Below are 19,720 nucleotides of genomic sequence, written 5' to 3' on the forward strand. Positions count from 1 at the left end.
CCGTCCCGCCGTCTGGTGAATGAGCTCGAGCAGCTTGGTGGAGGCCGAGGCGCGGCGGTACAGCGGGCGCCGTCCAGAGCCGCCAGCCGGCCGCGCTGCTGTCCGCCGCCGCTTGCACAGGAAGAGAATGAAGACAATGAGCAGGGCGATGGCGGCGGTCGCCCCGGAGGCGGCGGCAGCGGCCACAAACCCGCTGTGCGAAGGCACAGTGGCGCACGCGACGGGCGGCCCTCTTAAATGGCCCGACATGTGTCTTAAAAAAAACAAAACAATCTCTAGGGCTAGACGGCTCCGCGAGGTTGTATACCTTTTCAGACTGAACTATTCTGGGTACCAAGGGTACAGTATGTGCTGCAGCCTGCTAGATCTCACTCACTGAGCTGAGTGAGCTCATTCGTGATTGCCTTCGCGGCATATTTTGGCCCCTCGAGTTTATCGAGCTCTCCTCGCGCAAGGACGACTCTTCTCTGGCGCCCGCTGCGATCATTTGCCATCATATCGTTGCTCAGATCCACACTCTCTTCGAAGGGAGGAGGCTGTTCACTCCGAATTCTTTTTTTGGAAGGCTGAAGGTCACATGGACCACCAAGAACTGGCACGGGCTGCAGATGCAGCGCTTGTCTGTCGTCCTCCACACCGCCGAGAGAGAGAGAGAGATTTTTAGAAGCCAACAAGAAATGTGTCACACACAGTGATTTGGGCTCGGCAGCTTGTCGACTACCAGCCGGAGCCGGAGTCGGAACCGTAGCCGAGATGGTCGTCGAGGGTGTCGAATATGTCATTCGCCTCGCTAGTAGAGCCGGTGCCGCATGAGTCTTGGTCGGAGGAGGAGTCGTCGGAGGAGCGGTCGCGCCTGATGCGCTCTGCGCCGAAAATGGAGAACTCGCGCTTGTCGCGCCTGATGCGCTCTGCGAGGGGGCCGGGGTCGTAGTTGTCGTGCTCGAGCGTCGGGTAGGTGGCGCGCCTTGCGACCTTGTCGGCCGTGCTGCCGTCCCAGTACAAGGTATACCAGTCGCCGCGAGGAAAGAACCAAGCATTGACGGACCTGTACCGTCCGAGAGCGGCCGCCTGAGCGGCCTGAGCGGCCGCCTGAGCAGCCGCGTGGGCAGCCGCGGCAGCGGCAGCCTCTCGAGCCGCCGCCTCGCGCTTGCCTTGTTTCTTCTCCTGCCGCGTGCGCGACGTCTTCTTCTTCTTCTTCTTGGCGCCCGCAGAGTGGGGCTGGCTGGCTCGCCCGAGGTCGTGCTCGGGATGACTGGGGCAGGGCGACTCACGGGAGGAGGAGGGGGACGAGGGCGGAGGCAGGCACAGCTGCTCTCCGGTGACCTCGTGTTGGTTGCAGAACCCGATGGTTCCGTCGCAGCCGCGCACTGTGTCATGAGGGATGTACATTTCGAGAGGGAATCGAGCCAACGCTTCCGAGAAGGGGAGAGGAAGACGAGTAGATCGCAGACAGTAGATGAAGTCGACGACGTAGCCGCCGCCGCGCCGCCGCCCGCCCTCGTGGCCTCCGTAGACGCGGCTGAGGAAGAGGTCGGCGGTGCGCCCGCTGGGCGGGCAGGCCTTGAAGAACTTGGTCAGTGAAGTGCGAGTGTTGAGGCCGCGCGCAGCGGCCTGTATCTTGGTGATGAGGAGCATGATGATCATGGTGCCCTTGCGCAGCAGGAACGCGCGCATCGCCCGCTGAACGCGGGTTGCTGCGGCGCCCTGTGCGAGCTCCAGTCGGATGTTCTGCAGCGTGGAGGTCACAGCCGCAATGTCGTCGGTCCCAGCAGCCACCACAGCCTCGCCAAAGTCGCCAGCGAGGCTGGGCAAGCCCGGCAGCTCTGGCGAGCCAACGAGGCCGGCAGCAGGCCCGACTGGATTCGAACTGGGGACTTTGCGATCGCGACCGGGCGCCGACTCGACTGAGCCAGGCGAGGAGTGCTCTGCTGGCTCTGGTCGATTTGGTGCCTCATAAAGCGTCGGCGAGATTGAAAGTTTTTGCAGCACGAATCCGACGCGCTCAGTCTCGTCGGCGTCAGCGGGCGCCATGAGGCCGTCGGAGACCGTGGTGATGATGCCGGGCGCAGCCGGGGCCGGCCGCGCGGCGGCGCCGGACAAGGCGAGCGGAAGCGAAGCGACCAGCTGATAAGGAGGACTTCTTCTCTCTCTCACCGCCGTGGCGTGGCAGACGGTGAACGAGCTAGCGTGCGGGGAGAGCGGCATTGTGCACGGTGCGGAATGCATTGCCGTTCTTAATTAACGGAGTCGCTTAGGCGGCTCCGGCGGTGAGCCGGTGAGTGTGCCAGTCCGCGCCAGTCCGCGCCCTTGTCGCGCCAGTGTGCTGTGAGATAATTTTTAGAATTCTTTTTTTCCTGTGTCGAGCCTGTGTGCTAGAAAGAAAGAAAACGGACAACCCAAGGGAGAGAGAGTTGTTTGGAGCACTTGGAGCACTTGGAGTGCAGTCGGCAACCTCACATCCAGGGCCGGTGAGCTGAGAAGCGCATCCAGCGGGCCGGATGATCGGTATCGGGTTACGGGCTAGAGAGCCCTAGCCCCGGGGGTGCGCGTTCGCAGGGCAAGGGCCTTAAAGTAAACACGGGTCTCCGAGGGTTAGCTCCGCGCTCCAGGTTTTCCCTAGCAGCAGAACGCCCCCTCTACTCGGAGCTAGTGCGCGGTCGCAGGGCCATAACACGGGTCTCCGAGGGTTGGCTCCGTGTACCGGGTTTCCCCTTAACTGCAGAACGCCGTCCCTCTACTCGGAGCTAAAGAATACTCTCCGAGGGATAGTACCGCGCTCCGGGTTTCCCCTAGCAGCAGAACGCCCCCTCTACTCGGAGCTAGTGGACACGACACTAGCTAGTGATACGAGAATACGTACCGCCCCCGCGCAACTACTCGACGATAATACGAGAATACGCAGCTGCGGGGCACCTATAAAGAAACAGCGAGGTAAAGTTCGGCGGCTATGATAAACCGAAAGTTGTCGTAAAACGCGGGCGAAAGCAAAGCAGAGGGCGGGCGCTTTCTGCCGCAGCGATGCCCGCAGCCTGTCGAGCAGCTTCCGCGGCGCACATGCGCCGCGGGGTTGAACGACAGCCGCGCCTCTCGAGCCACCCGTGCCACGCGCGGCGACGCGCGCCCTGCGCGCCAGTCGGCGCACTGGCAGCACTGCACCAGCCAGCACGGCGTGGAGCAATGCATCCAGGGCATTGTGTTGGGCGCCAGCCAGCATGCCTCAGCACAGAGCAAGAGCGCATGCTGCGCACCCTGGCGCAGCACCAGCTCGCCTCCAATCAGGCACTCTCACCACTGCACAGCCGCCCACGAGCGCCCGCAGCTGCACTGCTCAACGCTCAAGCTCAGGAGCCTCCCCTTGTTGTCGCAGCTTTGTGCAGTGCAGCGTGCGAGCAGCGCAGCGCCAGGCAGACCCGTGGCACGCCCGGGCGGCTGTGGGACGGAGGCCCGCCGAGCGAGTGTGAGCCGCATCGGCGGCCATGTCTCCCGCAGCCGCGAGCTAGCGGTGCAAAGAGGCAGCGTCGCGCATGCTTTTCCGTAACGGCCGAGTTTTTCTTTTTTAAATTCTTTTTTTTGGAAGGCTGAAGTGTTCGGAAGCCCTGCCGTGCTGTGTACGGGCGTGTGCACACTTATGGCCCCCGTCAAGTCGATCTGCGTGATTGGCGCAGGGCACGTCGGCGTACCGCACGCGGTGACGGTGGCTTCAAAATGCCCGGACATCCGCGTCACCGTGGTCGACGATGATGCTCGGAAGATAAAGGCGTGGGGCTCGGCGAGACTTCCCTTCTTTGAGCCGGGCATGCAGCCGACGCTGGAGGAGGTGCGGGGTGTCAACCTCTTCTTCTCCACCGACATAGCCGCCGCCATCGCGGAGGCGGACATGGTTCTCGTCTCCGTCTCGACGCCGGTCAAGGAGACGGGCGCAAACGCGGGCTACGCGCCCGACCTGCAGCACTGGGAGGCTATCGCGCGCAAGATCGCGGCGGCGTCGCGCACGCCCAAGATCATCGTGGAGCGGTCGACGGTGCCGGTCGCGACGGCGGACACGATGACCGCCGTCATCCGCGCCAACTCGACTGTCGAGCGGTCGAGTCTCTCGACGGGGGAGTGGGTGGTGCTCTCCAACCCTGAGTTTGCGCAGCAGGGGAACGCGATGCTCTGCCAGGCGTCGCCCGAGCGCGTGATGATCGGCGTGGCCGAGGGCGACAAGCATGCGGAGGAGGCCGCGCGGGCGCTCGCCGCCATCTACGAGCGGTGGGTGCCGAAGAGCCGCATCCTCCTCTCGGACTTGTGGTCGGCGGAGCTGAGCAAGATGGTGGCGGACGCGTTCCTGGCGCAGCGCATCTCCTCGATCAACTCCATCTCGGCGTTGTGCGAGCGGACGGGCGCAGACGTGTCAGAGGTCTCGCATGCCATCGGAGTGGACACGCGGATCGGCCGCAAGTACCTGCAGGCGCGAGGTAGGGGGAGGTGTGGGGAGATATGGGGAGATATGGGGAGATACGACACGCGGATCGGCCGCAAGTACCTGCAGGCGTCGGTCGGCTTTGGCGGCGCTTGCTACGAGACGCACTTGCGCAACCTCGTCTACCTGTGCAAGTACTACCGGCTGCCGCAGGTCGGCACGTACTGGGAGAGCGTGCTCAAGATGAACGACTACCAGAAGCGGCGCTTCGCCGCCAACATCGTGGGCAAGATGTTCAACACCATCTCAAACAAGAAGCTGGCCGTCCTCGGCGCCCCCTCCTAGAGGCTGAAGAGTGGCTCCCCGACCAGCACTCGAGAGGACGTATGTAGCCGTATTCGACCGAGAGGACACACTGTCTTCGCACCCCTCGTACTCACGCGGTGCTCTGGAGACCCTGCTCGAGACCGCACTCCCGCCCCAATGCTTGGTGTGCTCACACAAAAACACAGCCCCGGACCCACGACGCACACGCACAGGCAGTCGAGAAGGGAGAGACAGCGACGGCAGTCAGAAGTCAGCGTTGGGTCCCAGGAAGGCGAATGCGAGGACGGCCTCTAGTGCGAGCTCTACACTAGTGAGCTCGTACTGGTGTGCTCACACTGCAGGCTTCGCGTACAAGAAGAACACCTCCGACACGCGGCACACGGTCGCCATCGACGTGTGCAACTACTTGCTCGCGGAGCGCGCGCGGCTGAGTATCCACGACCCGCGCGTGGCCGCCGAGGCGATTGGCATCCACTTCAGCGGAGGCGGCCTCGACCAGCTCGTCAACGTGGAGACGGACCCGTATGCCGCGTGCGACGGCGCGCACGCGCTGATCCTTCTCACCGAGTGGGACATGTACCTCGAGCTCGACTTCGAGAAGGTGTACGAAACGATGAGCAGGCCCGCGCACATCTTCGACGGGCGCAACCTCCTCGACCACGACAAGCTGCGCGAGATCGGCTTCCTTGTCGAGGGCGTCGGCAAGGGGTCGCCGCCTAGCGACGAGTAGCCCGGCTGAAGCGCGACGTCGGTGTGACTAGACGTGCGGCGGCGGAGGACAGCCGCGACCAGTCGTGCAGAGTAGCCGCGCGGTCTTAGAGGTGGGTTGTGGCATGCGGACGAGATCGCAGATGCGTACACCGGGATCCGGCGTGCTCAAGGTACTCCTTCCTACTGTATCCTCCCCCACCTCACCCTCCCATCCTCCCACCAGAGAGAAAATGAAGAAAAAAACATCACTTCCGAGTCGGGGCGGGCAGGCATCCTGGGCCGTCAGCTGGCTGGACCCCGCGCGACGACGCGCTGCTGCTGCTCGGCGTGTACAAGCACGGCTTCCGCGCGTACGAGGAGGTGCGGGACGACCCCGAGCTCCCGTTCTCGTGCCTCGCCGGCTACGCGCCGCTCCCACCGCCGCTGCCGCAGCCATCGGCCTCCGGCGACGGCGCAGGGCCGACGCCGCAGCACGCGGACTTTGACGCGCTCGACGTGTTGCCGCTCTCGCCGCCGCCGCCGCCCGCCGCGGCAGAGGCGGCGCGCGCGGCGGCAGCGGCTGCCACCGCCCGCCCGGCAGGGTTCGAAGCGGAGGGGGGCCGCCCGCCGCGGGGCGTGCCGGCGTTTCTGCCGGAGCGGGAGTTCCGCGAGCGCGCAAAGGTGCCGACGCGCCGCAAGCGCGGCGCCCGCCCGCGACGCATTCGCGACATGTGCGGCGATGGTCGTGCCCCGTAGGCGCTGATGGACGCCGTGGGCGAGGCGGAGAGGCGGCGAGACGAGGCGATCGCGCGCGACGAGGAGTGGGAGGTGGAGTGGCAGCGCCCGCCGCCGCGGCAGTGCCGACGGCGCCCCGCAGCGGCAAGTGGAGGGAGTGGTACGCGTGCGGCGTGCTGGAAAGCGAGCATGCGGCGTGGAGCATGTTTGACTAGTACGTTTTTGAGCGCGCGCAGAGAACCAGCGGGAAGAGATACATCTGTGAACCGCCGCGTGGCCTTTCTTCGTTCCCGCACGCCGCACAGCTGCAGCGTGCAGGGGCCCAGGGTGGGCGTCAACCAACTTGTACACCAAGAAAAAGAAACTGGGGTGCATCCTTGCCGAAATTCCTTTTTCTCGCCAAAAGAAAACGCGCCGAAGTCGTTTATGCCCGTTATTCACCAGGATTCTTCGGCGGCCAGATGCTCGCCGCATCGCTCGCCCTGCTCGCGTCGGGGGGGCCTTTGCCGCCGCCCTTCCCGCCCGCGTCGCCGGCGCCGCCCCCCAGCCCGCCGGCGCTGCCGCCAGCTCCGCCGTCCGACCCATGCTCGGACGACCCGGACTACGTGCTCTGCAGCAGCGGCTGCGACTGCGTGGGCTGCGGCTGCGCCTACTGGATGGGCCGGGAATGTAGGAACGGGGGCTCTGGCTGGAACTCCGAACGCCAGATCGCCGACCTCTTGCGCGCATGCCCAGTCGCGTGCACAGACGTCGTCAACCCGTGCCCACCGTCGCCCGGGCCCCCCGATCCACCGCCCTTCCCGCCGGACTCGGCGCCGCAGCCGCCGGACAAGACGCCGACGCCGCCGCCCTTCCCGCCGGGCAAGGCGCCGACGCCGCCGCCCTTCCCGCCGGGCAAGGCGCCGACGCCGCCGCCCTTCCCGCCGGGCAAGGCGCCGACGCCGCCGCCCTTCCCGCCGGGCAAGGCGCCGACGCCGCCGCCCTTCCCGCCGGGCAAGGCGCCGACGCCGCCGCCGCCATCGCCGCCGGCCCCAGATGGTCTCTGCGCAGACACGTGCTTGACCGCTAACAACGGCGAGTGCGACGACAGCGGCCCAGACACCGACACATATCTGTGTGACTACGGCACGGACTGTAGCGACTGCGGCGTGCGTCCGGTCGGCCTTTGCTCAAATGGGCCCGCCGAAGACTGCATGCCCTCCTGGACCTTCGACGGAGTATGCGACGATGGTGGGCCGGGACACGAGTACAGCGTATGGTGAGGGGCATTTCCCACGGGCCTTTTGGGCCCCGCCTGGGGTTCACCCCCCCCCCCCCCCCCTCTCAGTACATTCGGAAGCGACTGCGCGGACTGCGGCGTGCGTTTGGCGGAGCCACCACCGGCGTTGCCACCGCCCTTCCCGCCGGGCAAGGCGCCGACGCCGCCGCCCTTCCCGCCGGGCGAAGCCCCCCCCCCGCCTCCTCACCCTCCGGGCAAGGCGCCGACGCCACCCCCGTCGGCCTCGCCCTCGCCGCCACCGCCGCCAGCCCCGCCCGCGCCGCCGCCGTGCACGTCACTCATCGACACGGCAACGGCGGCGGGGACGTTCACCACGCTGCTGGGCGCGCTCACCACCACCGGCCTCGATGCGACGCTGGCGGGCACTGGGCCCTTCACCGTCTTCGCACCGACGGACGCCGCCTTCGCCGCGCTGCCCGAAGGCACCCTCGCTGGGCTCACCACCGATCAGCTCACCCAGGTGCTGCTGTACCACGTGGTGTCCGGGTCGGTGGACGCGGCGAAGGCGGTGACGCTCGACGGCGCGGACACGGTCTCGGGCGAGCGCATCGACTTTTCCGTGGTGAATGACGTGCTGACGCTCAACGGCAAGGCGGAGGTCACGGCGGCGGACGTGACGGCGTGCAACGGCATCATCCACGTGATCAACGAGGTTCTCATCCCGCCGTCGCTGACGACGTCGCCGCCGCCGTCGCCGCCCTCGGTTGAAGTCTGCGTCCTTCGGGCAAAGGGAAACGGCGACGACGGCTGGTTCCAAGGCGAGGTTGACACCTACGTCGAGGTGCTGGTCGGCGGGTCGACTGTGTACACGACGAGCACAAAGGACAACAACAAGAAGCCCTCTTGGGGAAACGCGTGCTGGATGGGCAACCTCGTCATAGGAACCACGGTCGCGTTCAAGGTGTGGGACGAGGAAATCCAGTTTGTCTCTCACGACCTGCAAGGAACGGCGACAATGACCGTCACGGCGAGCGACGTGGGCAGGGAGAGACTCACCCTCTCGGGCGGCCCGGGTGGGTGGGTCGAGTACTCCCTCGCGTACATGGCCCTCTCCCCCCCGTTGCCCCCTCCGCCACCGCCACCCTCGTCGCCGCCGTCGGCTTCGCCCTCGCCGCCGCCACCGTCGGGCTCGCCCCCGCCGCCGTCGATCACCGACTTTCCAGCCGAACCGCCGAGCTCGCCACCTTCCGCTCCGCCAGACTACGGTCCCGGCGACCTTCCAGCCGAACCGCCTTCCGCACCGCCAGACTTTGAGCCGCCGCCGTCATCACCGCCGCCGTCGGCTTCGCCGTCGCCGCCGCCGCCGTCGGCCTCGCCGTCGCCACCGCCGCCGTCGGCCTCGCCCCCGCCGCCGTCGATCACCGACTTTCCAGCCGAACCGCCGAGCTCGCCACCTTCCGCTCCGCCAGACTACGGTCCCGGCGACCTTCCAGCCGAACCGCCTTCCGCACCGCCAGACTTTGAGCCGCCGCCGTCATCACCGCCGCCGTCGGCTTCGGTTGAAGTCTGCGTCCTTCGGGCAAAGGGAAATGGCGACGACGGCTGGTTCCAAGGCGAGGTTGACACCTACGTCGAGGTGCTGGTCGGCGGGTCGACTGTGTACACGACGAGCACAAAGGACAACAACAAGAAGCCCTCTTGGGGAAACGCGTGCTGGATGGGCAACCTCGTCATAGGAACCACGGTCGCGTTCAAGGTGTGGGACGAGGAAATCCAGTTTGTCTCTCACGACCTGCAAGGAACGGCGACAATGACCGTCACGGCGAGCGACGTGGGCAGGGAGAGACTCACCCTCTCGGGCGGCCCGGGTGGGTGGGTCGAGTACTCCCTCGCGTACATGGCCCTCTCCCCCCCGTTGCCCCCTCCGCCACCGCCACCCTCGTCGCCGCCGTCGGCTTCGCCCTCGCCGCCGCCACCGTCGGGCTCGCCCCCGCCGCCGTCGATCACCGACTTTCCAGCCGAACCGCCGAGCTCGCCACCTTCCGCTCCACCAGACTACGGTCCCGGCGACCTTCCAGCCGAACCGCCTTCCGCACCGCCAGACTTTGAGCCGCCGCCGTCATCACCGCCGCCGTCGGCTTCGCCGTCGCCGCCGCCGCCGTCGGCCTCGCCGTCGCCACCGCCGCCGTCGGCCTCGCCCCCGCCGCCGTCGATCACCGACTTTCCAGCCGAACCGCCGAGCTCGCCACCTTCCGCTCCGCCAGACTACGGTCCCGGCGACCTTCCAGCCGAACCGCCTTCCGCACCGCCAGACTTTGAGCCGCCGCCACCATCACCACCGCCGCCGCTGGCAATGGTCTTATTCCCCCCGCGTCCGCCACCATCATCGCCACCAGTACCGCCGCCTCCGCCGCCGCCCTACGTCCTGGCTGCTCGGTGTGGCGTGGACAGCTGTACCGACGCCGTCCTCGCAACGCTCGCCCAAGATCTGACCGCCAACTACAAGGGCTTCTCATCGTGCGAGTCTCGCATCAACTGGCTGGAGAGCAACACCGACCGGATCGAGGTGGAGGCGTGCGAAAAGGTCGCAGAGGAATTTCCGGAAGAGTGTGGCGCCTGCCACCCCTTCCAGTCGCCGCCTCCGCCGCAAACCTCGCCGTCGCCGTCGCCGCCGCCGCCACCATCACCACCGCCGCCGCCGCCTCCGCCGCCGCCCTACGTCCTGGCTGCTCGGTGTGGCGTGGACAGCTGTACCGACGCCGTCCTCGCAACGCTCGCCCAAGATCTGACCGCCAACTACAAGGGCTTCTCATCGTGCGAGTCTCGCATCAACTGGCTGGAGAGCAACACCGACCGGATCGAGGTGGAGGCGTGCGAAAAGGTCGCAGAGGAATTTCCGGAAGAGTGTGGCGCCTGCCACCCCTTCCAGTCGCCGCCCTAGACGCGGGCGCACTGCTGCCCTAGGCTGCCATAGTGCCATTAGTTTTTACCGATCCGGGGGCCGGCGGGTGTCGGTCGCAGTCCGTCGGCCGTCTTGCCATGTGTGGCTGCGTGCTAGCCCCAAACCGTGGAGTGTGATGCAGTCCCAGCCTTGCCTGGAGAGAGTGTGCTGTCCAGACCACCTAGCGCTACACGGTGTGCGTGCGGAGCAAGAGGTTGTGCTTGTCTCACGACATCGGCAGCGGGCCCTCCGCCAACTTGTAGTAAGTTGGGATGACGATTGACGCGGCTTGAGGTTTGTGTTGAAACGAAAACAAAATAAGGCACCCACGGGGCCGGGGCCATGATTAATGGCATGAAAAACGCGTATAAAACGCCGTCGTGACTCGTTGTGACACGTGTGGGCTCGTTTTTTTTTCAAAGAGCACAAGCAAGTCACATCACAAGGGGGAGAGAGCGGGGTGTCCAGTACATGGGGTCACCCTGCACACGCCAATGGAGCCAGAGAGAGACCGGTCCGGTTCCGGTGCCGGTGAGGACATCTCCCTTCCTCCCGGCACGTTGAAGGTAGAAGGAGACGCGCGGCGTCGCCGAGATCGTTGCCCGCGGCCCCCTCCGCAGCGGCTACGATCCCGCCCACGGCTGCGCGCACAGGCGCAAATGCATGCCGGCCGGCATGCCGTCGCGCCGCTACCCAATCCTTGGTGAGTCCCTCAGCGCCTGAAAGAGCAGCAACAGCAGTAGGAGGGTGGCGGCGGTAGGAGAGAGGGTAGCGGTGAGGAGAGTGCGCAGTGAGGAGAGCGCGCCAGGCCTCGCTCTCTCGGTTGTCTCTCGGTTATCTCTCGGCTGTCTCTCGGCTGTCTCTCGGCTGTCTCTCGGCTGTCTCTCGGCTCCCTCTCGGCTCCCTCTCGGCTCCCTCTCTCGGCTCCCTCTCGGCTCCCTCTCGGCTCCCTCTCGGCTACCTCTCGGCTACCTCTCGGCTACCTCTCGGCTACCTCTCGGCTACCTCTCGGCTACCTCTCGGCTACCTCTCGGCTACCTCTCGGCTACCTCTCGGCTACCTCTCGGCTACCTCTCGGCTACCTCTCGGCTGCCTCTCGGCTACCTCTCGGCTACCTCTCGGCTACCTCTCGGCTGCCTCCCTCTCGGCTGCCTCTCGGCTACCTCTCGGCTACCTCTCGGCTACCTCTCGGCTACCTCTCGGCTGTTACTCGCCTCCACGAGCCAGATGCTCAATCTCGCTCAATCTCGCTCAATCTCGCTCAATCTCGCTCAATCTCGCCTCCACGAGCCAGTGGATGCTCTCCTCGATGCGCTCGCCGGTGAGAGCGGCGGTGCCAAAGACCTGGCGCGGCTGGCTCGTCTCAAGCACCTGCTGCAGCCCGAACCGCGCCTCCACCTCGTGCGGCGAGAGCGCGCCTTGCGCGTCCTGCTTGTTTGCGAGCAGCAGCAGCGGAATGCCCGCGAGGTCGGGGTGGCCGAGCAGCGCGTGGAGCACCTGCTCCGCCGGGCGACAGCGGCGGCTGAGCCGGGCGACAGCGGCGGCTCGCGGGCGGCGGCGCGGGCGACGCGGCGGGCGGCGCGCGCACGTTTCGCGACTCGTCTATCCGCTCCGTGTCGGCGGCGTCGACGACGTAGATCAGTCCGTGCGCCTCGGAGTAATACTTTTCCCAGATGGCGCGCAGCGCTGCCTGGCCGCCGAGGTCCCAGCAGATGAGCTTGCACCGCCGCACCTGAGCATGGGGGCGGCGTGAGCCCACCACCAGCGGCGTGCCCACGCGCGGCGGGTGCACACCTGCAGCCGTCCAATGTTGAGCCCGACCGTCGGCGCAATCTTCGCCGGCGGCATCGGCTCGCGACCGAGAAAGGTGGCCTGGACGTGAGTGGAGGGGGCGCATGAGGCGGCGTCCCCGATGCCCGCCGGGACTCACGGGCGCACCTTGATTTGCTCGAGGACGGTGGTCTTGCCTGCCGCGTCGACGCCGAGGATCAGCACGTGGAATTCAGCGCGACGGAAGAGCAGCTGCCAAAAGCCGACGAGCAGCGAGAACATGCGCGCGCCCGTCGAGGCGCCGGTTTCGCCTGGCTCGCCAGCGCGGAGAGTCGGCGCGGAGAGTCGGCGTACTGTGTGGCGCCAGGAAACAAATAACAAAATCAGCCTTTTTGCCGAGGGTGTGGGTCCAACGTGATCCGGCCCATGTGTGTGTGTGTGTGTGTGTGAAAGCGCCATCGCAACTGCCATGTCGGCAGGTTGTAGGCTGGTGCTCTCGCCCCGCTGGCGGCGCGGACCGGTGCCGCGGCTCCGAGCCCTCCTGTGGGCCCGCGGCGGCTCGCCGCCGCGGTTCGGCACAATGTGATCGGTGCGGGTTCATCCCGGCGTGCCGCCGGTGGCGCTTCTTCGCCAAAATTTTGCTCAACCTGTTTGTCGACAAAGCTGTGCCCGAGCTCCTGCTGCTCGACTGCGCGGCGGAACCGGCCCCTGGATGCTGAGATGTGAGGCGCCGGCACCGGGGCTACTAGGGCTACAACGCGGGGCCATCTCCAGGCTATCTCGGGCAACCTCAAAATTGGCGCCTCTCTGCTGCTGCTGCTGCTGGTGCTGGTGCTTGGCTGTGAAACCAAAGTCCCCCATTGAGGTCCCTGAAAAAAAGGGGGCCCGCGGCCGTGGCACCACCGCAAGTCCTGCTGCCCATGCCGAAAGGTGTCCTTCGCCTCCTCGCTCTCCGCCCGCCAGAACTCACGCCGCGCCCGCACTGCTCTCGCAGGCCCGTTCGCCTCATCCGTCGGCTGTGGCCGCGCCGAGCCGGAGTGGGCGTCGCTCAACCTGGTCAAGGAGACGGTCGGCATCGACTCGATCGAGGTGAGCCTCTGGCAGACGCTGCGGCGCCGCGGGCCGGCCTGGACGCCTCACTCCACGCGCGGCTGCCGTGCGGTCGCAGGAAAAGGGAGAGAAGTCGGAGGCGCCGCTCGACCTCCCGACAGACGTCAAGTCTGGGAACCTCGAGACGGCGCCAAAGAAGGTGGACCTGCTGATCGTGGGGGCCGGCCTCTCGGGAGCAGTCATCGCCGAGCGCGCCTCGAAAGAGCAGGGCTTGACCTCGCTGGTGATTGACGTGCGTGACCACATCGGAGGCAACTGCTACGACTATGTGGACGAGCACGGGATCCGCACGTCCAAGTACGGCGCCCACTTGTTCCACACCAAGTTCGAGCGCGTGTGGGAGTACGTGCAGCAGTTCTCAAGGTGGATCCCGTTTGACCACCGCGTCAAGGGGCAGGTGCCGGACAAGGACGGCGTCAAGCGGCTGGTGCCCATCCCGCCGACGCAGGAGACGGTCAACACGCTCTTCGGCGAGACAGTCGCGTCCGAGGAGGAGATGCAGGCGTGGTACGACGCTGAGCGCGTTACGCCGCCCGGCGCCGAGGCGGCCAACCCTAGACGCTGAATACGTATTCATGTACCCCCACCAGCGCTCGAGAGACGGATTCCACTGCATTCCGTTGTAGTCCGCTATTCACTGTCTTCCTAGTCGTTGCATTCATGCGGGTATTCAGCACGTAGGCGGCCAACGGGGAGGAGGCGGCACTCTCGCGTGTGGGGCCGCGGCTGTACGAGCGGATCTTCAAGCACTACACCAAGAAGCAGTGGGACAAGTACCCGGCCGAGCTCGACGCGTCGGTGCTGATGCGGCTGCCGTGCCGCACGACCACCGACGACCGCTACTTTGGCGACCAGTGGCAGGCGCTGCCTCTGCACGGCTACACGCGCATCTTCGAAAACATGCTGCTCCACGACCCAAACATCACGCTGCGGCTGGGCGTCGACTACTTCAAGGAGAGGGCGGCGGGCACGCTGCCCGACTATGGCATGCTCGTGGACACGGGTCCGATCGACGCCCACACACACCCGCTCACTGACCCAAGTTCCTCAGTTAGGCATGCTTGTGTACACGGGCCCGATCGACGCATACTTCGCGCAGCAGGTCGCTCACCCACTCACTCACACTCACTCACACTCACACACTCACACACAACACACACACAACACACACACACACACACACACACACACACACACACACACACACACCACACACACACACACACACACACACACACACACACACACACACACACACACACACACACACACACACACACACACACACACACACACACACGCACACACACACCGCTCACCCACGCGCACCGGGCCTTGCACTTTGAATGCCGTGGGGCTCCTGCCTGTCTAGACGTGGAGTCGCGAGGGACGAGCCCGGCCCTTGCCCCACCACCTCGTGTGTGTGGGTGGAGAAGTCTGCCTGGCTTGGCCTTAGGGCATGCCCAAGCTCGAGTACCGCTCGATCCGCTTCGAGGAGGTCTGGGTGCCCGAGCCCGAGGAGGGCTACTTCCAGGAGGCGATGGTGGTCAACTACCCGTCTGCTGACGTGCCGTACACGCGCATCGTCGAGTACCTCCCGCCCGCCCGCCCGCCCGCCCCACCGCCCTCCGGGTGCCTCCCCTACCCCACGGTACCCGAACCCCACCCAGGTACAAGCACGTGCCCAACCAGCCCGAGGCGGTCAAGAACGGGGAGGTCAAGGGGACGCTCATTGCGAGGGAGTACTCGTCCGCCGAGGGCGACCCGTACTACCCGGTGCCCAACCCGGAGAACCGCGCGCTGTACGAGCGCTACCGCGCGCTGGCCGAGGCGGAGGACCACGTCTGCTTCGTCGGCCGGCTCGCCTCGTACAAGTACTTCAACATGGACCAGGCCATCCTCAACGCGCTCGAGATCTACGACAACTACAAGGAGCAGGGCAAGTTCGCCCCAAAGCGGCGCCCAGAGGAGTTTGGCCCCGGAGATGGTCCCAAGTGATGCGCGGGGACGTCCCTGAGTGGGTGTGGGAGCTCCCGAGAAAGGTACGAAGTAAGCAACTACTCTCCTGACAGCTGTTCACAGACGCCCTACGGCTCTATCCTAGGCGGATACCGGATTGGGTCTAGAGCGTCTGATTCGTAACACTAATAGCTCACTGTAGAGCCGTAGTGTGGACGGTATTTTTTTCGCGGTAAAGCCGTAACTGACCGTGACAGTCTCAGTAAGCTAAAAAACCTACTCTAGTTGCCCTTCACGTAAACGCACAACCCCGGGCCCGAAATCGCAAAGTTGCCCTTCACAATAATACTGGACGCGACCGGCCTCGAAGGGTCTTATGGGGATTCGGCCTCCCCACGTACGGCGAAACCCCTCAATATAAGAGCACCGACCACTCAAGGAAGCAACCCGACTATCGGTAAAACCTAAAAGTTGCGCGCGTCCCTCGTTCGTGACACGCCCTCCGCTCACGTTTGGCTCCTTCCGCGGTGAACCTGTCGCAATGCTGTCCATGCGCGCGTGTTCGGAGAAGTCGAGGTTTTGCCTAATCGACGAGAGGAAGCTGGCGAAATGGCGCGGGCGTGGCGGAGGCGACCTGGAGCCGGTCCTCGCGAGCGGCGCGATCGCCCTCCTCGACGCGCAGTGGATCATCAGCCACGCCGAGGCGGGCGGAGTCCTCACCCACCGCCAGGCGCTGCCCAAAGAGGCCTTCCTCTCCCTCGCAGACCTCGTCGAGGCGACCACCGGCAATGATAACTCTTGCAGGGCTAGCCTTCCCGTCGCCGCGCTCTCCTACCCCAGGACCAAGGATCACCCCGACCCGCTCGGATTCAACCTCATTCACGTCGCAAAGGCGCTCAAGGCCCTGCTCAGCGACCAATACGGCAGCATCCCGCGGCTCGGCGTCTTTTGGGACTTCGCTTCGCTGCACCAGCACCCCGACCCCGCCAACGGCATTATGCGCACCGAGGAGCAGAACGTGCTCTTCAAGCAGGGGGTGGGCTGCCTCGGCAAGCTCTACTCCCACCCCAAAACGATCGTGCTTCGGCTGACTTCCTTCCCGGACGGCCACAAGAAGGAGGACCAGGCCGAGGGCACCAACGTGGCCGCGTATTCTGACTGTGGCTGGTGCGCCGCCGAGAACGCCTGGGCGAGCCTGACCAAGTCCTTACACCTTTCCCTCGACCTCGGCTTGATGCGCGACGGCAAGGCGTACGACTACCACAGCCTCTTCTCCGACTGCACCAATCTCCGCTGCCGGCGCCCTCCGCTGCTGCCGTCTGCGTTTGCGGCGGAGCTGGAGACGAAGAGCTTCACCAACGGCAAGGACGACAAGCCGCTCGTGAAGCGGCTTTACGCGGTCATCTTCGATAAGCAGTTTGGCAAGCAGACTCAGCTGGACTACGGCTTTCATGGCTGGGGCGACGCGGAGACGGCGCAGCTGGCGGGGGTCCTCGCGAGAGGGGCAGCGCCGCGGCTCGAGAAGCTCTATCTCCGCAGCAACGAGATTGGCGACGAGGGCTGCAAGGCGCTGGCCGCCGCCCTCGGCAAGGAGGGGGCAGCGCCGCGGCTCGAGTATCTCTATCTCGACGGCAACAAGATTGGCGACGAGGGCTGCAAGGCGCTGGCCGCCGCCCTCGGCAAGGAGGGGGCAGCGCCGCGGCTCGAGTATCTCTATCTCAACGGCAACCAGATGGGCGACGAGGGCTGCAAGGCGCTGGCCGCCGCCCTCGGCAAGGAGGGGGCAGCGCCGCGGCTCGAGTATCTCTATCTCGACGGCAACAAGATTGGCGACGAGGGCTGCAAGGCGCTGGCCGCCACCCTCGGCAAGGAGGGGGCAGTGCCGCGGCTCGAGACGCTCGGTCTCACCTGCAACAAGATTGGCGACGAGGGCTGCAAGGCGCTGGCCGCCGCCCTCGGCAAGGAGGGGGCTGGGGCGCGGCTCGAGGAGCTCTGGCTCAGCCGCAACCAGATTGGCGACGAGGGCTGCAAGGCTCTGGCCGACGCCCTCGGCAAGGAGAGGGCAGCGCCGCGGCTCAAGAAGCTCGGTCTCACCTGCAACAAGATTGGCGACGAGGGAAACAAGGCGCTGGCCGCCGCCCTCGGCAAGGAGGGGGCTGGGGCGCGGCTCGAGGAGCTCTGGCTCAGCCACAACCAGATTAGCGACGAGGGCTGCAAGGCGCTGGCCGCCGCCCTCGGCAAGGAGGGGGCAGCGCCGCGGCTCGAGACGCTCTATCTCGGCAACGACGTTCGGTGGGTTCGGGAGGTGGGTCCGTGAGATCCTCTGGAAGGCGGCGGACGTGCTGCAGAACAAGCTGACGCGGGCCCAGTACCTCGATGAGGTGACTTGGACCACCAAGAGCTGGCTGGGGCTGCAGAAGCAGCGCATCTCAGTCGTTCTTCACGGCCATCGCAGACCAGATTGTGAATGTGCTTGCCTGCGGCGAGGGCGGTCGAGTGCACGGAGCTAAGTGCCTCGCCGTCCTCGCGGGAGTCGCTTAGGCGGCTCCAGTGGTGTACCTGTGTTAGTGCCAGTGCGCGCCAGTCCCGTGCCCAGTGTTGTGCGAGGCAGTGGTTGGAAAATTCTTGTGCCCAGTGTTGTGCGAGAGAGAGAGAATTCTTGATACGAAACCACGACGACACACACCAGTCGACTCGCATCGGTTGCCTCCATGAACGGCGGAGCTATTCTCGCGTCCACACCACACCTGGCTCCAACGTGGACACGCCCATAGCTGGGGACACTACTAGGTCACGCATGGCATCAGAAGTTTTATCTCTGGGCCCCGAAAGGCATCTCTAGCAGCGTCGTTACGCATGCGCCCTCCCCTCCTGGGCGCATACGCCTCACGTCTCGACAGAGCATAAGCCCTTGGTGTGCCACGAGACGAGTTTTTCGCCATCGCCGCGAGCAGCAAGCCGCCCGCCGCAAACAGCCGGAGGCATCGCCGCAGCACTGTCTGCGCTGCGCTCCCGCACCCGTCGACGAAGCTCCCCCCGCGGAAGACCGCGCGTAGCGACGCCTTGACGATCGAGATGAGCGCGCTTGAAGCCCGCCCACCTACTGCCCCTGAGAGTTGGTTACCGAGTGGGATCAGCTCCCCCCCTTGGGATCGAAGCTTCCACGACCTCGCACCCAACACCACAGGCGGGATCAGAGAGAGACTCCGCACCGGACACCGCCCGGGCACAGACCCCCTACCCGTCGGACAATGCCTGGACCCCTCACAGAGCAGCCCACGCAGGTCACGCATCGGCAGATTTGACACCTGGTTCAGGCGTAGACAGCACACACTGGTCACAGTTGCATAGCCCTGCCGGGGGGGACGAGTTCGCAAGGTTAATATAAAGAATACAAAGTGGTGACAACCACTGAGTTCTCAGTGGACGACGAGCGTCGACTGAACAGAAGAGCGTCCCCGCGACGCCTCGGTGCCTCCCACCGGGTGTGACCATCCGGATCAATCGAGCCCGCCTCCGGCGGGCCGTCCCCGCGATGGCCCACAGTCCTCCGTCGCCAGATCGAACCCCCTCCCCCCCCTGACCTCGTACTTCACCAGAACCATCCTCCCCATCAATCCGAATCTGACCCTCCACCTCCACCTGACTGTTTCGCCTGATCCCTCTCCCTAGTGTACTTGTGACGTAGTTCCCTCGCCTTTGCCTGCTTCCCTGCTCCAACATTCCCACGCTCCGCTGCTCCTCTCTTCCATCGACCCTCTTTGCTTGTCGGCCTCGCACTTCTCAACCTCTCGTCTCCCATATCCACTGTCGTCCACCCCATGAACTTGTCGATCTGCTCGCTGCCCACGCCCTCGTTCCCCATGTACTCCAGCATAAGCTCGTCGTCCTCCTCTCTCTCTCTCTCTCTCTCTCTCTCTGTTGTGCGAGGGAGTTTTGTTGTAAAATTCTTTTGCCAGCCTGCCCCCCACAGCGAGCAGCGCGCCTCGACGCCGCACCCGGGTCCGCACGTATACGCATATGCCAGCCCTCCCCGCCCTCGCGTTGTTCTCCGTGGCCACTCCCGTCATGCGGCCGACGCCTCCGCTGCGTCCGTGCACCGTCGTCGTCGCGGGCGCCAACGGCCGGGTCGGTTCGATGGTGTGCCGCCAGCTCCTCCGCACGCAAGAAAAGGTGACAGTCCGCGCCCTGGTCCGCTCGGCCGACCGCGTGGAGGATTACGCGCGGCTGTCGTACGAGGTCGGCGCGGAGGACGCCCGCTACGCACTCCGGCCGGCGTGGGCCCTTGCGCCCGAGGAGGACGGCGGCGGCTTCTCGTTCGAGACGCAGTCGCAGTTTGACGAGACGGTGCAGAGTGGGTACGGGCTGGACCGGCTGGAGCTGGTGCCGTGCGAGCTGCGCCACGAGCCCGACTTGCGCGCGGCGCTGCGAGGAGCGGTCGCTCTCGTCTGGTGCGCGTGCCTGAGAGGCTAAACACGGATTCCGCCGTGTTCAGCAATGGCGTCCGTTGTCTCCGTAGCCCTCGTTTTCACGCGATGCCCCGAACACACGGCGCGAACGCGCATTC

General features: G+C 65.6%; 6 protein-coding genes across 6 annotated transcripts; 4 read left to right on the plus strand and 2 right to left on the minus strand.

Moving 5' to 3' along the window:
- Nucleotides 1-717: 717 nt before the first annotated feature.
- EMIHUDRAFT_114611 (hypothetical protein) lies at nt 718-2,205 on the minus strand (the record flags this gene model as incomplete). Its single annotated transcript, XM_005779890.1, has 1 exon — nt 718-2,205. The coding sequence occupies one exon, from the start codon at nt 2,203-2,205 to the stop codon at nt 718-720; it is 1,488 nt and encodes a 495-aa protein (XP_005779947.1).
- A 1,381-nt stretch (nt 2,206-3,586) lies between these two features.
- Nucleotides 3,587-5,681, plus strand: EMIHUDRAFT_443171 (hypothetical protein). Its single transcript, XM_005779891.1, has 3 exons — nt 3,587-4,450; nt 4,532-4,733; nt 5,071-5,681. Exons 1-3 carry the CDS (start codon nt 3,629-3,631, stop codon nt 5,457-5,459), a joined length of 1,413 nt encoding a protein of 470 aa, XP_005779948.1. The 5' UTR covers nt 3,587-3,628; the 3' UTR covers nt 5,460-5,681.
- Nucleotides 5,682-11,003: 5,322 nt separating this feature from the next.
- Nucleotides 11,004-12,366, minus strand: ARFRP1-1 (ARF-like GTPase; the record flags this gene model as incomplete). Its single annotated transcript, XM_005779892.1, has 5 exons — nt 11,004-11,033; nt 11,596-11,811; nt 11,903-12,046; nt 12,109-12,186; nt 12,253-12,366. The coding sequence occupies 5 exons, from the start codon at nt 12,364-12,366 to the stop codon at nt 11,004-11,006; spliced, it is 582 nt and encodes a 193-aa protein (XP_005779949.1).
- Nucleotides 12,367-13,004: 638 nt separating this feature from the next.
- EMIHUDRAFT_235751 (UDP-galactopyranose mutase) lies at nt 13,005-15,192 on the plus strand (the record flags this gene model as incomplete). Its single annotated transcript, XM_005779893.1, has 6 exons — nt 13,005-13,014; nt 13,079-13,173; nt 13,253-13,717; nt 13,876-14,187; nt 14,651-14,784; nt 14,865-15,192. 6 exons carry the CDS (start codon nt 13,005-13,007, stop codon nt 15,190-15,192), a joined length of 1,344 nt encoding a protein of 447 aa, XP_005779950.1.
- Nucleotides 15,193-15,694: 502 nt separating this feature from the next.
- On the plus strand, nt 15,695-17,694 carry EMIHUDRAFT_235752 (hypothetical protein; the record flags this gene model as incomplete). The annotated part of the gene is made up of 3 exons (XM_005779894.1): nt 15,695-17,449; nt 17,484-17,534; nt 17,614-17,694. 3 exons carry the CDS (start codon nt 15,695-15,697, stop codon nt 17,692-17,694), a joined length of 1,887 nt encoding a protein of 628 aa, XP_005779951.1.
- A 1,479-nt stretch (nt 17,695-19,173) lies between these two features.
- EMIHUDRAFT_235753 (hypothetical protein) lies at nt 19,174-19,626 on the plus strand (the record flags this gene model as incomplete). Its single annotated transcript, XM_005779895.1, has 1 exon — nt 19,174-19,626. One exon carries the CDS (start codon nt 19,174-19,176, stop codon nt 19,624-19,626), a length of 453 nt encoding a protein of 150 aa, XP_005779952.1.
- Nucleotides 19,627-19,720: the final 94 nt, after the last annotated feature.

Source organism: Emiliania huxleyi (genome assembly GCF_000372725.1).
Source record: "Emiliania huxleyi CCMP1516 unplaced genomic scaffold EMIHUscaffold_224, whole genome shotgun sequence".
NCBI classification, from domain to species: domain Eukaryota; phylum Haptophyta; order Isochrysidales; family Noelaerhabdaceae; genus Emiliania; species Emiliania huxleyi.